We start from the raw sequence: 15,959 nt of genomic DNA, 5'->3' as shown, positions 1-15,959 counted from the left end.
GTGGTGCCGGGTTGCCGGGCAGATTCAAGGCAGAGAAAGTGGAGTTTCACTGGGGTCAAAGCAACGGATCAGCTGGCTCTGAGCACAGCATCAATGGCAAGAGGTTCCCCGTTGAGGTGAGTGGAAAGACATGCGCTTATGTTCTTGAAAAAAATAAAATCGGAATGTATTGCTGTAGTTTGAGACGACTGTGAAATAGGGCAATGTTTCCTTCAGCGAACATATCACTTTCAAGGCCCTTCCGGCGCTCGCAGCACTCTATCTATCATCTCTTATGTGCTTTTGCACTGTCAGCTCTGGGCTGTGCTTTGCTAGCCTCGCCAGCGCTCTCATCCCATGGGTTCGGTTGCAAACAGCCACTTTTCTGGTTTCTCCCATAAGCTGTTCATGTGTGGGAGGATCTCCTTGCAAATATCCACAAAGTGACCTCATTGTCCTCCAAATCTTTTCTTTCCCATGACGCTTACAAACAAACAGCAGTGGTTTGGGAGCCACTGTGCCAACAGCGTTGTCTTTCATCAGTATTGCTTCTTTGCACACGTACAGCCCACTCCCTACCTGCGTTCAGCTGCGGTCCCTTGCCTTGTACCAGCAGGATGGCTACGTAGCTCTGGGCAAACAGCTCTGTGTTTGCTCTGCCGGCGCAGGAGCCAGCTGGACCCGATCCGGCCCTGTCTGCTGGCCGCCCGGCTATGGGAGCAGAGCGCGGTGCCGCAGCGGGAGCAAGGTACCGGTTCGGGCACAGCACCCTGCAAACGTGGCCGTGTTCAGAGCACGGGGCTGGGTGACCATCTGCAGCTGACCACAAGGACGTGCCTTTAGATGGCAGGGAGAGTCTGGGCACCGTGGGGCTGCTGTGGAGCCTGGCACGGTTGGGTCTTGGCTTGTGACCAGTTGTCCTGGGTTGCTCTGTCAGCAGTGTAATGTTTTCTGTGTCAACAGAGTGCGTTGATACTTTTCACTTTATATTCGAGGTTTTGCATGGTGAGATAAAACTGATGTTATCTGGGATTACCTTTGCCTGTCGGTAAGCAGATAAGCACTTTGAGAGCATGGCCCGTGGACATGAGCAGGTTGCAGGAAGCTGTGCTTGCCCAGAAAGCTGATGGGTGGGTAGGCAGAAATGGTCGTCTTGTGAGCTGGGTCTCGCAAGAACTTGATTCAGCCCCCAGCTTGCCATATTCCTCATGTGCCGCTTTAGCCAAGTTATTTTTTCGGGATGTGGGAAGGGGCTTCCAAAGCACAAAGTGAGGTTGTTATATACTCTGGTACATGACCAAAACCTCTGATTCTTACCTCCCTGCTCCAACTGCCCCATCACATGAGAATTAGAAGCCATTTTTTGTCTCCCTGTGCTGAACCTGTACATTGGATGTTCTGTGAGGCAAAGATTTTTTTATTTTCTTACTTTTTAACGAGCTTTTGCAACAGCTTTCTGGCTTGATGTAGCTGTGATTTCTTACAAGGAGCCACCCCTATACACATGGAGCAAAGGCCCAAACATTTTCATGCTGCCCTGTCTCAGTTGGCAATACTGACATTTGTAACCCTCTATTTGGGTGGCAGAAGGAGCACTCAGGAAGTCTACAGAGGCAGTCAACTCCTCTTTTGAAACTTCTGGGAGCGGAGATGGTAAAGGAGCCTGGGCTTTCTTGTTTGTGTCAAAAATAGTATTTCCACTTCAGAAACCCGTTCTTATGATGCCAAGGCTATTTGGTGCTGGCTTGATGAATGGAAGCTATTTTACTTTGGAAAAAAGCAAATTCCTAAGAAATAACTTTCGGTTGGTTTAAATATTCTTCATTTCATTTTCAATTGGGTGGAATACTAATTTTTAGTACTTTAAAGTTGGAAAAAGAAAAAGACGAGACTGCCTTTCTGAATTTAGGTCACTTGTATGCTGTGCAAAATAAACTGCTGTATCAGATAGGTTTAGTGTTAATACTGAAAATGTAATTTTCCAAGTGATTTGTATTCATTGCAATGACATGAACCTCTGTTCTCTGACCTTCCTGGGTATGATGGCATTAGCAGAATTCCCACAGTCTTTCCTTTACTATTTTTTAAAGGAAGAACAGTTTCCAAACCAAGCCTTTCCCCGTTGTGATGCTATCTACCTCCTGCCCAAAAATTCCAAATTTCAATCGTGCACTGGAGAGGATTTTCATGGGTGGATTTTGAAGGGTCCAGTAGGTCTAAGGTGATGAAACTTCTTGCCAATACAAGAAAAAATAGTCCTCATAGTTGGGATTCGAGCTCTTAAACAGTAACTGTACATGTATGTGTAGTGGAGCTTTTAATTTGTGATGCTAATTGTAGTTCAGCTTGCAACTGTCTGATGCAACCCTAATTGCCTGATGCTGGGAGGTCTGTGCCAGAAATACTGTACTTCATTTGAGAAATAGCATTTCTAGCAAAGCTGTAGAAAGGCAAAAACATGATCCTATCCTACAGAAAGCAAAGCCCAAATAATTCTGATTATTCTGAGCCTGTGGATGTAGGTGAAGCTTTTATGGAGCACACAGGCATTCCAGGTCTGCAGCAGTTACGGTGACGATGCAGCTAAAAGGAAACATTTTCTGAGTCTAATTGTGCAACCAGATGTGGACTATGCAAAACCCGTTAGTTCCAAAGCACATCCCAAGGGAATTGCAGATAGAGCAGCTTCATCCATAGACTGTGCTCTGTGCGCATGAAGTTTAGATATTTTCCTCTGGGAAACAAAGTGCTCGCTGGTAGTCTTTTTTCTTGAAGAGGATGCAGAAACTAATTAGAAATGTCAGATATAATACAGAGCATTATTGTTTGACCATGTTGTTTGGTTTTTATTATTACAACTAATGTGTCAGATGGTAAGGCTGTCTACGTTAATTGGTTTCCTTCATTGAAGCCCATCTGGATCATATTTTTTTGTGATGTATATGTTAAATTAGTTGGTAAGATATATGAGAACATCCTTTTGTTTCCTGCTTTAAAGGCATGTTGGATCAAAGGCATATTATCTTGCAGTACTTTTATGCATATGTAGCATATTGTGATTCCTTTTCAAACCATGGCATATGTAATGGTATTCTTTCATTATGTGGTCTTGATTACTTATTTATTGGTTAGATTTTCTTTGGTGATACTTGAGCCTTACGAAGCCATTATGAGCTTGGCTGTCTCTGAGGTAGCATTAAGTAGCATTTATGAATGGAGATGTCCACATGCCTCAAACTTTCATCCACAGCCAGGTTCCAGTTCATGATACCAGGCTCGATCAGCATTGGCTTGAAGGTTCTTTTTTCCCCTCCCTCTTGCCAGTTTAGCACAATCATCTTGGGTGAGGTCAGGAACTAGTGCTGTGATGCCGAAGATTAAAGCGGTACCATTAGCGTATTGCTGTGTGAGTGGAGTGCGAATCCTAATGAGGATGTGGGCTCTGCGCCAGCTTAGAAAAAGTCTCTCTCCTTTTTTCTTCAAGTTAAGAAAAGTTTTTAACATCACTTTCTCTAAATTTTAATGAATTGCTGACTCCTTTGTATTTTGTTATTGTTCTTCTCTGCTATAATTACTCAGGTTTTTCTTTCTCTTTCTGAAGTCGAAGCAGTATAAATGAACATGCAAAAGCTAGAAACCATTTAAATGGCGAAGTGACAAAATTAAAATAAAGAAGATGAGCTTCCCTCAGGCCAGGAGAGAACCCAGGTTCCCCTCATTAGAGCCAAGAGGAGTAATTGCAGTGCTTTAATCTCCAGTGTCACCGCACCGGTTACCAGCCCTGCCTGCGCAGAGCTGGCGGCAGGCAGGGCACGCCGTGCGGGCTCCCTGCTAGGAGGGAAACCCGGAGCTTAATATTTCATAGGCAAGCGAAGAGCTGACGTGGCAGTGCTGTGCTGGCGGAGTTCGGTACCACTGTCCCAGTGTAACTGTGATTTTTATTTTTTTTTTTTTTGAGCTGCTTCATACTCATTTTTATGCAAAATGCTGATTATTTCTGTGAAGAGCAGAAATCAGAAGAGTGATTTTAATCATGACTGTGTTAATTTGATGTGAGCTTTGGCTGTTTATGAGCTTTCTCTTTAATGGCGCTAATTGTCAGTTATAATGTGAACACCATTATACAGTAATATACAGTAATTTATTTAGTAAATGAGAATCTTATTCCAAGGACCATACTGCAATATGCCATAGAGACCTCATCCCTTTAATCTTACATGAACAAACTTGCACTGTCTAGGCCAAATTGGTAACAGGAACATCAACTTGTCTTCTGAAATAGCAATGTGATTTCGTACCCACAAGTGCCAACATGCATGTTTTTGGAGATCTCGAGTTCTCCTCCATTAAAAAAAAAAGGGGGGGGGAGAACCACCACCCAACAAAATGCCACAAACCATCCTGGCAGAAAATTAAGAGCTAACACCCTTTCATGTCGATTAACGAGCTTTTACGTTATGATGATAGATTCATTTCACTAAATTATTATTACAAAACAATCATTTGCAGTAACAATTCTTGTGCTTCTTTAAGCATGTTTCTTAGAAGACTTTCCAGGTTCTAATGGTGTCTTTGTTCTTGCTACTTCTTTGATTTTCTTCCTTTTCCCTTTGAATATACATCCTAACTTCGGCGTGGTCTAGATCTACAGCTAGTTGCTCTAATTTGAATGCTCAGATCTCCTTGCCAAAGTTCAGCACTGTGTGCTATCCTACCTCTCATTATATCACTTAAATTCTGATGTTTTATATTATCACAGGCAGAAGACAATCAATGTCGTTAATGTAGAAGAGATGTGCAGTATGGATTACACAAAAACCTTTACTATAGGGAATAAAGTGAGACAAAGTAACGTTTTCTTGCTTTTACCCAGAATGTCAAGTCTTGCTATCACTTCTGGAGTCATCTGCAGTAGATGCCCAGCCTTTTGTCCACCCGTGGACGGCAGGGGATATTTGCTTTTTAATGTTAGAATCGGGGCCTTTTCTGTTACTTAGTTTTACTCTTGGTGCATTTGTAAGTCTGTTTAGATTTTTGTGTGCTTTTTTGACATGTTAAAAAGGTGAACGTATGGCAGTACGTCTTCCTGATATACAGGAGAGAGCTAACACCCGATGTTGCTGTGTTGCAGCTGGGTTTATTATTTCTGGCACCCAGTGTATCTGGTAATTGTAATTTTGCAAAGATCTCTGGTGTTGGCTTCAAGCACAAGTGAAGACGAATTGTGAAACAGGGAGCTAGCGTTGGTTTTATTTCCTTATATTTCGTGTAGCGGTTGCTCTTCAAATTTCTTGCCTCCATCTGGCAGGATGCAACAAAGTAGAAGTCAGTAAATGATGGAGGGACCTAAAGAATGCCATTGGGAATATATCACAGTGTGAGACTTTGACTGTCTGAAGTAATTTTACTGTAATATTCTCTCTGAGGACCAAATCTACACTTATAGGGGGATACTTAGAGCTCCCAGTGACTTTGATGGGAGATGTGCTGGTGAAACTCTGAGTGAGGATTTGGCTCCATACTCATGCTGTCTGTGCTGTAGAGTGTCCAGGGAATTTAGCATGCACTACTTATTCCATCTACATCCCTTACAGCACCCCTGACTTAATCATTCAGACAAGGAGACGGCTTGGGGATTTTCACATTTAATTATTTTTTTCCTTTTTTTTCAAACTGTCAATTAGCAGCCTTTTTTTCGGTCTGTTTTCTTACAGTCTTCTGCCTCCCCTTTCCCCACAGTCTTTGGAGGTCTGGATAGCCATAAATTACTCTACAAATACAAGATGCTAAAAAGCCAAAAAAGCTGCTCTGTCTTATCTCCAGTAAAGTAAGATTTTACTCCAGGATTCTCCAGACTTTACTGCTCTTTGCTCTTCACCGCTTTTAAAACTTGTTCAGGTTTCTCATCGTCGGGAAATCAGTGTGTCATAATTTTAAAACATAAAATGGATGGATATAGTGAGCACATGGATGAGTTTCCATCCTATTGCACTGCAAAGACCATGAGCAGTGCGAGTTAAACATCAACTTATAACTGTCTGGTTTACTGTTTTATTTTCCTTAGTGTAGCTGATACACTGTCTCCTCACAGTTGTCTTTAGTGCCTCCCGTATACTGACAGGAGAATCAGTTGAGACTGTAATTAATGACTTTATTGCAATCAAGGTTCCATTTTAGTGCAGAATGCTTCATCTTGTAGTAGTGAAATATTTAGTCTCCATCTGGCTGATCTTTTCTGTGAATGCCCCGTGATAATTAAGAAGAAACATGAGAGAATGGTCTGAAATTAAAATATGTTTAGTGGAGGGGTTAGCGTATCTTGGGGACTGTTCGTGTAGAGACCCAGACAAAATTTAGGGATGTAACAGCATTTTGGTTTTATGGCAGCATCTTCCTGGTGCCTGCCAGGCCCCAGTAATTTCTAGAGTGAGTCGCAAACGTTACAATGCATCCAGAGTTTTATTTTGAAATAACTATCCGGTAACACGAACCAGATATAACTCCTTTCAGGTTGGATGGGAACGTCCTGCTTTCCCCAAAGGATTTCCGCTGTCTTGTTGAAAAGGTCTGCGGCAGTAGCACTACACTGCAATTACAGTATGTTAATGATGAGCTAAGAGTTATACATTCCTCTTAACATAAATCCCTGATTTTCTACATGATTAATTGGAATCTGGAAAGACTGACAAGGAGAAGGAGGATCAGATGGGGTGAAAATAAGAGATAAGACGCTGACAGCCAGCTCTTGTTGTAAAGGAGAGTTATTTTGAATAGGAGAAAAAAATCAATACAAAGGTTGGAGAATTTGACAGAGTTATAAGAGCTACTTTAATGAAAGGTAGCAGATTCAATAGGATTGTTACTTGAAATGTGGGATTGTCTGAGTTAAAAAAATGAGGCTGTCTCTCCCCAGCTGTAAAGGTGAGCTTTACGTGCTGAGCTTACTGGGTCCTGAGCCCACTGGGTTTACTGGCATTCGCTCTGGACGCTCAGCGTGGCAAGAAAAGGGGAAAAAAGTATGTATTGGAGCTTGCTAAATTCTGTTCTTCTGGAATAGTTACGTGATTATGGGAGGAGAAGGATGGGGACAGCAGGTAAAAGCTGGTTTTGCTGATTCACCGTGTAAGGTAGCCGCCACATTCGAGTGTCTGGCAGATCTCTGCAGGGTGAAGTGTTTCATTATGAGGAGGTGACTTCATTTGGCCCGAGCTGTAAGGAACAGGGTATGACTGTGGTAGACTCGAAGGGACATTGAGCAGCAGCTCTTCTCAGTATGTCCATGTCAGCCTCCTTCCCCCCGTGGTGATGGCGGGAGGCGGGCGCGGGTAGGGCGGCTGTGCCTGGAGGCTTTCTAACCCAGGTTAGAGGAGAGCCGAGGAGTTGGCTGAACCTCAGCATCCCTCTGGGCAAATACATCTTGTACAGAAGCCCCACTTCATTTAGTATGGCTAACTACGGGGACTTCAGTAACGTTGCAGAAAGAAACTTGCTCCTGCAGCTTTCAGAGGGCTATTTTACTGCTCTCGGTGGAAATGACCACCTCAGTCTTAACCAGAGCCGAGTTTTCCAACCCTGCTTGTAGCTTTTTAAGTTTGGGAACTTAGATGCAGAAAGGCAATTTTTTTCAGAGTCACACACACAGCCATGAAGTCCGTGAGGCTTAGAGAGAGATGAGCTGCAGGTCGGTCAAGTGTCCCTGGGCTGCGGTTTTCATGCCATGCTGTGCCAGGGCAGCTGTACGCAAGGGACACTGGTTAAAAACACATGCTCGGCACTGCCTCTTTCCTTTGGGCAAGTCTAACAGTCCTGGGACTTCGGGACGTCTTCCCCTGGAGATGTATGACCCCTCGTAGTTATTTCCGTAAGCCCTCTGGAAATAACAAAGATAGATAACGTTTGGCAAAAAAAGAAAAGAAACATTGCACAAATGTGTTAAGAAGTGATAATATTTCCTTGGCACACAAAAAATCAAAACAAAACCTTAATGTGGTTAATGGGCTTGTTGGTAGCTTGTCTGCCAGTATTTCCCATGGAAGTCATTTCACTGGGTCTCAAACAGTGGGAATAGATTTCACCAATGTTAATCATGATTTAAGGCAGCAAGCAGGAAATGATTTAAGTTGTCTATTATACTAGTGCTTTACTGATTGCATTTTTGTACTTTTTTTTTCCTGAAGAATTCTAAACAGTTGCTATAATTTCATGCCAAGAGAATAAATTACGTCAGACATGTTTTTCGCAGTTAGAAAACTTGGTACATTTATTCAGGTTTTACTTTTTTTTTTTTTTTTTCTATTTTATCACATGTTAAAGAACCGTTGTCTAAGGGATGACAACCAAAAGGTTGTGTAAACCAGAAAGGAAGATGCATCTCGCTGTTTTGTTATTTGTGTGTCCAAAAAGGTTTTCATTAAAATAGATTTTATAATGTGGGTCACCGGAAAAGCGTTTTAATTCTGGGGGCAGGCAGGCTGTGAAGTGCATTCACTGCGGATTGTGCTGATCAGTAGCATCGTACTTATGTTCTTGCCATCCCTCCTGAATCCTGCTGTCTCTTATATTGAGTTTAAAAGCTCTTTGGGACAAAGAGTATCTCTGTGCTGGGTTTGCGCAGTGCCTGCCCCAGTGGAATTCCTGCTTCGGGATACAGCAGCACCGCTGCTGTAACCGCAGGCTTTGCAGGGATGAATTGCTTTGTTTTTCCTATGATAAAGCTTCACATGATGTAAGAGATCAGGCAGCAATATGAGTGTAGTCCCTGTTATTTCCCCAGTTCACAGGCGTTGTATTTCCAGACAGGATGGGAAGGTTAACTAAAGTTGAAAAAGGATCTAAAACACAGCAAGAGTTTACTGTCTGGTAGAAATGAAATAGCAATCAAGTGGTTGAAAATGAGAAAAAAAGGTATGTGTTTGTTCATGCTTTGAGACACACAGCACTCATCTTTCTGTAAAGAAAAAACAGTTGGGGGAAAATAGCCTGCATGCGTGTGTCCTTTTGCTCTCTGTTTTTCTGTCCGGCTCAATAAGCAAAAAATCGGTATTCTTTAATTAGTTAGGCTTTTCAGCACGTGCCTCGAAAGGCCCATAATGTCCTTTTCTGCCACCATCCCATCTAGGCTGGCTGTCCTCAGAAGGGGCTTTCATTTATCCTTTGGCTTTGGAGAGGAGGCGAAGCAGGTTCGTATTTCCAGGGAATCTGCAGCCCCTTCTGTTTCCCGCCTGCAGCTGCCTCCAGCGCGTTCCCTGCCTGGGCAGGAAAGCCTTTCTGACCGTGTCCCGCAAAGAGGGCTTGGGTATCCTTGTCCATGGACCATTCAGGAGGGTGGGTTTTTTTTTAATAAAACATATCTTCTGATGTACGCGTGTGTAAGAAATAACAAATTTTGGACTTCCCACCAGAATTAGAAATAGTGTTACCAGGTGGGAAAGAGCTTTACCCGCTGCAGTGGGCTAGCAGTTTGTTAATAGTTTAGTCAAGCACAGAAAACAGCACCTGGTCTGTCAAAATAGCGCTAGTTTGTCCAGAGGGGGCTGTTAATTGTCCAGGAAAAGAAGATTGAAAGTGTCTCCTGAATAAGTTAAGGATGAATCATTCTTTTCCTGGACTGGGGGCAAATTCGATTTTTGAAGAGACTCGGACACCAAATAAAGGGTGGAAAGGCAACCTTGCTCACCCTGGGTGGTGAATGCGACTTGAGAATTAAAACTGCGTGTTAGCACAAGATCTATCACACATCTGGTTACAGAAGGGAGAGACGTCTTTGGGACTTGATCATGCCAGGGATGGAAATTTAAATTTCTTGATTTTTGTCATTTTTTTCTTACAGAGCTTTTAACTACCTTCTGTGTTTTGAAGTTCATGACTGCAACGCTGCTTGTGTTTGCTTTTTACCTTAATGGGATTGCTGTAAAGGTGATTTCAGTTGATTTTTTTTGTTCCTACATAGAGCGCTTCTGTTCCTTCAGGGTGGCAGTGTCTAAGATAACAAGTTCAGTGCTCAATGCCTGCATGCAGTGCTCAAGGATTCTCAAAGAGTAGCAGGTTTAACTTTTTAAATGCAAAACTACCCACGGATGAGTACCCAAAATTACAAAATTCATCCAAAAAGAAGAGGAAACCACTTTTCTTTAGTTTCTTATCACCCTTGGTTGAGGGGGAAATTCTATTCTCCTTGCACTGAGGTCTAGATCCTCTTAGGGCACGTTAGTGCTCTTGAGGAGAAGGTGGCTTGCTGAGAGTTGAGTGACACATTTAATCTTGTGATGGCATGTACCAGGCAGGACCATAATATCCCTTAAGAAAAAGAAATGTCATTACATCCAGTTCAAAATAGGAGATTGGAGATAACGGGAAGGTTTTAAAAAAGATTCATTTGAAATTCTTTGCTTGAGAGGTCTCATTCTTTTGGGGAGGCAGAAATGTGAGCGCTCACTTAATGAGCTGCATTCAAAAGATGAAATTTCAAGAGAATAAAAGTAAAACGCATTATTTCCTGAACATAAATGGAGTCACCCATCCTCAGATCCATACTCATGTCTTTCTCTTCAACCTCATCTAATATTCCCCTTGCTCCCTGTTTAACTAGGAAAAATTTTAGGGGCCTTTGCCTCGAGGAAATACCCGAAGTAGATACCTTTAATCATACCAGTCACTGATGTTAAACCACACGCTGTTTACTAAGTAAGGCTGAAAGCTGCATGCTGTTGTTGCTGGCATACCATTTATGAAAGGCCTGTTAGCCCTCCCACTGAACCATATGGTGATTTATCAGACAGTTTAGTAGTAGCAAGACCAAGACCCAGATTGGTCAAAACTAAAAACGGGTATTTCTTATACTGCCTCTGATAAAATGTTCACGTTCCTATTCCTTTGTAGTATAGGGGCTGTGCGTGCACGGCCTGGAAGAGAGCTGCTCTATTTTCAGGGTACAGGAGTGCAATCTTACAAGTTAGTCTTTCAAGAAACTGAAAACAGCAATTTCTGGATGCTTGCAGCTCAAACAGCTGTTGTGTTGGTGCATTTTAAATAAAAGAAATATGAAAGCTGAAGTGCAGGGCTCAACTCTGAGGAGTTTGAATGTGAGACCACATAAGAGGAAATTAATGTTTTCTGTAGAAGAAAAGCAAGCTCTTATTTCAAAGACAGCTTCCTAGCAAACCGTTTGGGCGTGCTTAACACTTGAGGTAGCAAAAGATCCACATGTGATCTCTGACATAGTATTGCTGCATTATTAACAGGGTTAGTTTGATGTTTTCCCATTGTGATCAAGTGAGATAGAAGTGGAAAACACTTCGGGAACACTACAAGGAATAATTTGGCAGGAGTCAGAAGTTGGAACTGAAAAGGGCAGTAGGAGAGAAATAATTAGCAAGGATAATTTTTGGGCCTTGACAACCTAGCATGTCTTGCTAGCAGTGAATGGATTCACCTGACACCCAGAGATAGCCATCTGATAATAGCACTCATAAGATCAATACATCGATACTTTATCCTTGAAACGGTATTTAAAGTCTGTTCTTAGGTTCATTTCTTTACTTCTGTAAAGTTACAGCAATCTGGGATTTGAGATAATGCATTCATTACAACCTTATCGGCCCTTCTTCATTTACTGTATTTTAATGCGTCTACCATGATTGCTGAAGAAGGATGCTTGGTGAGCTTAATCTGCTTATGCTTGAAAAAGAAAGGATGCTCAAAAGATTAAAATGAGGCCTCATGCAGAACAGGTTTGAGCGTTTGCAGCGCTTACAATGGCAGGGCATTTTGTGCGAGAGCTATTTTGAACGTAAAGCTTCGGTGGTGCTGGCTCCGCAGACCCCACGGCGAGGAGAGGAGGGGGAGCTGGGCACAGCTCAGATTTTGCTTTTGTAGGTTGAGATTCTGCCCAGGCTCTCACACGGCTAATAATGCCAAAATGTCACTGGGTTAAACCTAATGCTGCTGCTTTCTGTTAACGTGTCTTGGTGGTCCACATCCCTGCACATCGTGGGGAATTATTTGTGGGGCTGTGATGCACACCCCAGGACACAGAAATAGTGCGTGCACGCTGGAAATAATGCTCATGCAGATAAGTAACATGTTTGTAAGTACGGAGAGAGATTTGGATCTATGTTTCGTCTGTATAGACTCACCAGTTTCCCCCACATGCGTGCGTTTTGAAAGAATTAAATGGGACTGAAAATGTTATTTTTAACGAGTGCTGCTGTGAAGGACAGGAGACGTACAGCAGAATAGTATTGTTCCCGTGACTGCGCCACGCGTATGTCCTGTGTCTAGCAAGGGAGAAGCTCACGTTGAAAGAGACCTATTTATCTTGCAACATCAACAACAACAAAAATCCTTTTTCTGATAAAGACTGGAAGGATCAGTGGCTGCCCTCCGAGCGCCGGGGAAGGGATTATTCGTCCCTCTGTCTCTTGGTATCGACGGGCGCTTCGCTGCGGCAGCGTGAGGGGCTGGGGTCATCCTCGCCGCCGGCTGCAACGTTTGGCACTTTCAAAACCGGTGGGTTTCGTTCATTTTAAGCAGATTATGGCATGAAAGATGGCAGAGGAGATCAGAACTGGCAGGAAGCTGTGATTTGAATAGGACCTTCAATTTGACACATGTTATGTCCTTAAGAGAGGAGTCGGCGCCTGGTTTTCTTTGACAGGTGTGGCGGCGGCCTTGAGGGATGATGGGCACTTCGGTGAATCGCTGAGTTGATTTGATAATCAGTAAGTGAATTTGCTAAGAGCAGGTACTGCGTGCCTTCTTTGGGGCTTGGTTAACCTAGTGACAGCTTGTTTTAAATGTACTAGGAGGTTTTAGTTTCTTTTTTTTTTTTTTCCCTGGTGAGTGCCCTACACAGAGTTACTGCCAAATAAAAGAAGCAGTTTCTCACCTTTGGTTTAAAACTGACCTGAAGACGACCAGACTTCACTTGTACAGAGAAACTTCTGTCTCAGGTTAAATTCTCCCCATTTTCTCCAGTTATGCCCAGATAGTGGTGATCGCCATCACCAGGTCTGTAACGTTTATGTCCCCTCCATGGGGGCCATAGTATTTCACCACCATTGGCCTCTCCGGCTGGAGAGCATCCGCCTTGCAGGCAGCCTGTGATGCCCGCCTTGCTCCGCTTCCCAGACGGTCCTGTAACCTGTGGACTTTCCCTCCGCTTGGAGCACAAAGTGGAGGTTTTTGCTGTCGCTGGTGGCACGGGTGACGGGTGCTTCAGGGTGGGAAAGGCGGGCAGGGGCCGTGGCTGGAGGTGAACTCCCGTGGGTGCGTTTCTGTCTAACCCTTAGGCCGTTTGTGCGGCAGCGGGTCGGATTTGCAGTTATCTGCGCTCTGCTATTTACCGCAGAAACTGGACAAAGGACAAGCCTGTCAAATTAAAAAGTACTGCCTCCGGCATCAAGCACACTTATTAGAGTTTACGCTGGAGCTATTCAGAAGGGGGATTTTGCTTCAGGCATTTCCGAAAGGCGATACAGTTTGTAAGGGTTTAGTATGTATTTATTTTCTGGTTGCCCAGCAATGTCTGTATTGTTTGCTTGGGTTCCAGTTAGGAACATTTGTGTTCTAGGTAGCTCTCACTTGCCCAGCTATTACAAGTAGGACTTTTTTTTTTCTCATATGCATTCATAATTGTCCTCTGTTCTTAAGACATAAATTGAAATTGTGTCCTTCATACCATGATGCTCAATGATTTCCTTTTCAACAAAGAGTACGTAATAAAGGTTAAAAATGATTTTTGCAATCCATGCATTTAAGTATACATTACTATCTGTTTTAAGGATGGATAATCAATGTAAAAAAATGATACTTCCGTGTATTCCTAATAGGTCACTGTGTAAATATCCATAATGGAATCGATCCCTTAGGTTATGGCAACCATTAGTACAGAAAGGGGTTTCACAATTAATGTATCAGACGTTTGCCTTTCATACTTACATGCAAAATGATTATTTATTGATTATTTTCAATCCAGGTTAATGATGTTGAAGAGGTTTCGGTATCTCAATTTAAAGTACTTAAAGTGCGGTTCAAACAGAAATATCATATTCCTTTCAAGAAGCAGTGACTAGTATCTGATAAGTGATTTTGCTCTACATTTGCTCTCATTTATATATGCATACACACAGGTTATATATAAATTAAGGATGTTTGTGCACCTACAAAGTCTTGGTGACATATTCAGTGTCAGCCTGGGGTGGTAAGTTTTACTGTTTCTGTAGTTTTGTATTTCTGTAGAGTGATATTTGGTATTGTATTGCTATAGCCAAACACTCAGGGGTTCACCCTTCTCAAAGCATGTGTGACTTGTGCTGGGGTTAATGGGAATTGTGCGTTTGCCACAACAGGGAGGAGGATTTTCTTGCTGAGTGTAATTTTTTTTTAATTTTTTTTTTAACTGCAGATGTTTCCATAAGTTGAGTAATGGCTTCAGTTATTCCCTTTAGAAATACCCACGTAAACATGGGCATTGTTAACTTGGGTAACCAGCTGAGGGAGCGGGAGCAGAGATATGGCGTCTGAAAACAAGCCGATTCCCCCAGTATGTGCTGGGCACCTCTTCTTGCAGAGCTGTGCCGAAGGCGGGAGGGAGGGGAGGGCACTGCTGCGTGTGCCAAGCTCCGAAATGCACAGCCTGAATAGGGACGCCCCTCTGGGGGTCTTCAGGGTCTCTGTTGACAGAGGGGCAAATAAGAGCATTGAGCACAGTTGGTTACTCGGCAAGGTGGAGATGCACCATCTACCTGTGCTGACGCTGTTTCGGTAGTGGTTTGCCGCCACACTAAGGAGCTGCGTTGGGTGAGGGGGGGTGAAAGGCTGGTCAGGCTCGAGCGTGGCACCCCTGGGTGCGAGCATGTGATGGCAGCCAGGGTTAGGCCACGACTGGAAAAGGGCTTAGCTGTGGAAGTGTGATTGCGAGGAAGGAAAACTATTGTGTTTCATCCCAGTTCAGCAGAAAAGGGTTCCAATGCTGTCAGCTGAACTGGTTTTCTTTAGCGATCTGCTTTTGGGTGAGGAAAAATGATTATATTTTTACTGTTACCTACTGTTTTATCTTTAACAAAGTAATTGCTGCCTAGAGCTGTTTAACTCTATGAGCATGAAAAGCACGTATAAAACCAAACTGTATGCTAAAAGACTTGCTTGATTATCATAGAACATTTTGCATTTTGAAGAGCTTTCCAACGCAGTATCACAGAGCTCTGGCAACATTAGTGAGCAGTGGGAAGAACCTAAGAAAAGTGTGTAAGTGACTTAGGATCCTGCGTCCCATTTGCAAAGTGACTTGGCCCATGGCTCCTGAGTACTTTCGGGTCAATATATGGTGGCTTCTTCAGTTCCTGCAAGTCAAAGCCCACGAGCATCAACACACCTGTTGGTCCAGAAAAGGCCTTATCTCGACTTCTGGCACCGTTTTCCCCTTTGGTATGTGTTTATGTTCATAGTCTATCTCTCCTGTGCAAAGAAGTATCTAAGAAGAGAAGGATCTGTCCCAGACAGCCTGTGCCACCACAGTCCAAAGGCACGAAGGATGGGCAAGATGATGCAAGGACAGAGTCTGGGTTTTATTAACAGCGGAGGACATTTTCTTCCTCTGATATGGGACTCCAAAAAAACTGAGATGCAGAAAGTAACTCAGTTTCAATTCAGAAGGGCATTAAGCTGACATGTTTACCCCTGCGTGATCGTATATACAAGCAGGAGGTGGAGCGCTCTGTGACAGCTTGGTGAAGTGGTGACCTTGGCAGTGGAACAGTGGGTATGGTGCAGATTCACCCATCCTTTCAGAGGCAGAGCTGGCATTTGAAGGCTGCTGGCATGTGCTGCTACGACTGCTGCATATAAGCTCTGAGCCTATAAGGCTGACATCTGCTTTTGAATAAAACTGTCTGCACTGGAAGCTGACATCAACCCTCTACGCTGCTTTAAATTCATATTCTCCCTGGAAAAAAAATAATCTAGTATTTCAGTGCAGTTTT

At 43.2% G+C, this 15,959-nt stretch overlaps 1 protein-coding gene across 1 annotated transcript in view; it reads left to right on the top strand.

Moving 5' to 3' along the window:
• PTPRG (protein tyrosine phosphatase, receptor type, G) overlaps positions 1-15,959 on the top strand; it is a gene marked incomplete at its 5' end in the record, with an annotated part of 318,517 nt that overhangs the window by 134,005 nt on the left and 168,553 nt on the right. Inside the window, 1 exon segment of the mRNA XM_009883627.1 lies at positions 3-116. Within this exon segment, the coding sequence (XP_009881929.1) occupies positions 3-116 (114 nt within the window).

The sequence above is a fragment of the Charadrius vociferus genome, unplaced genomic scaffold (assembly GCF_000708025.1).
Source record: "Charadrius vociferus isolate BGI_N301 unplaced genomic scaffold, ASM70802v2 scaffold324, whole genome shotgun sequence".
Taxonomy (NCBI): Eukaryota; Metazoa; Chordata; class Aves; order Charadriiformes; family Charadriidae; genus Charadrius; species Charadrius vociferus.
This window is presented reverse-complemented; position numbering and strand designations above follow the sequence as displayed.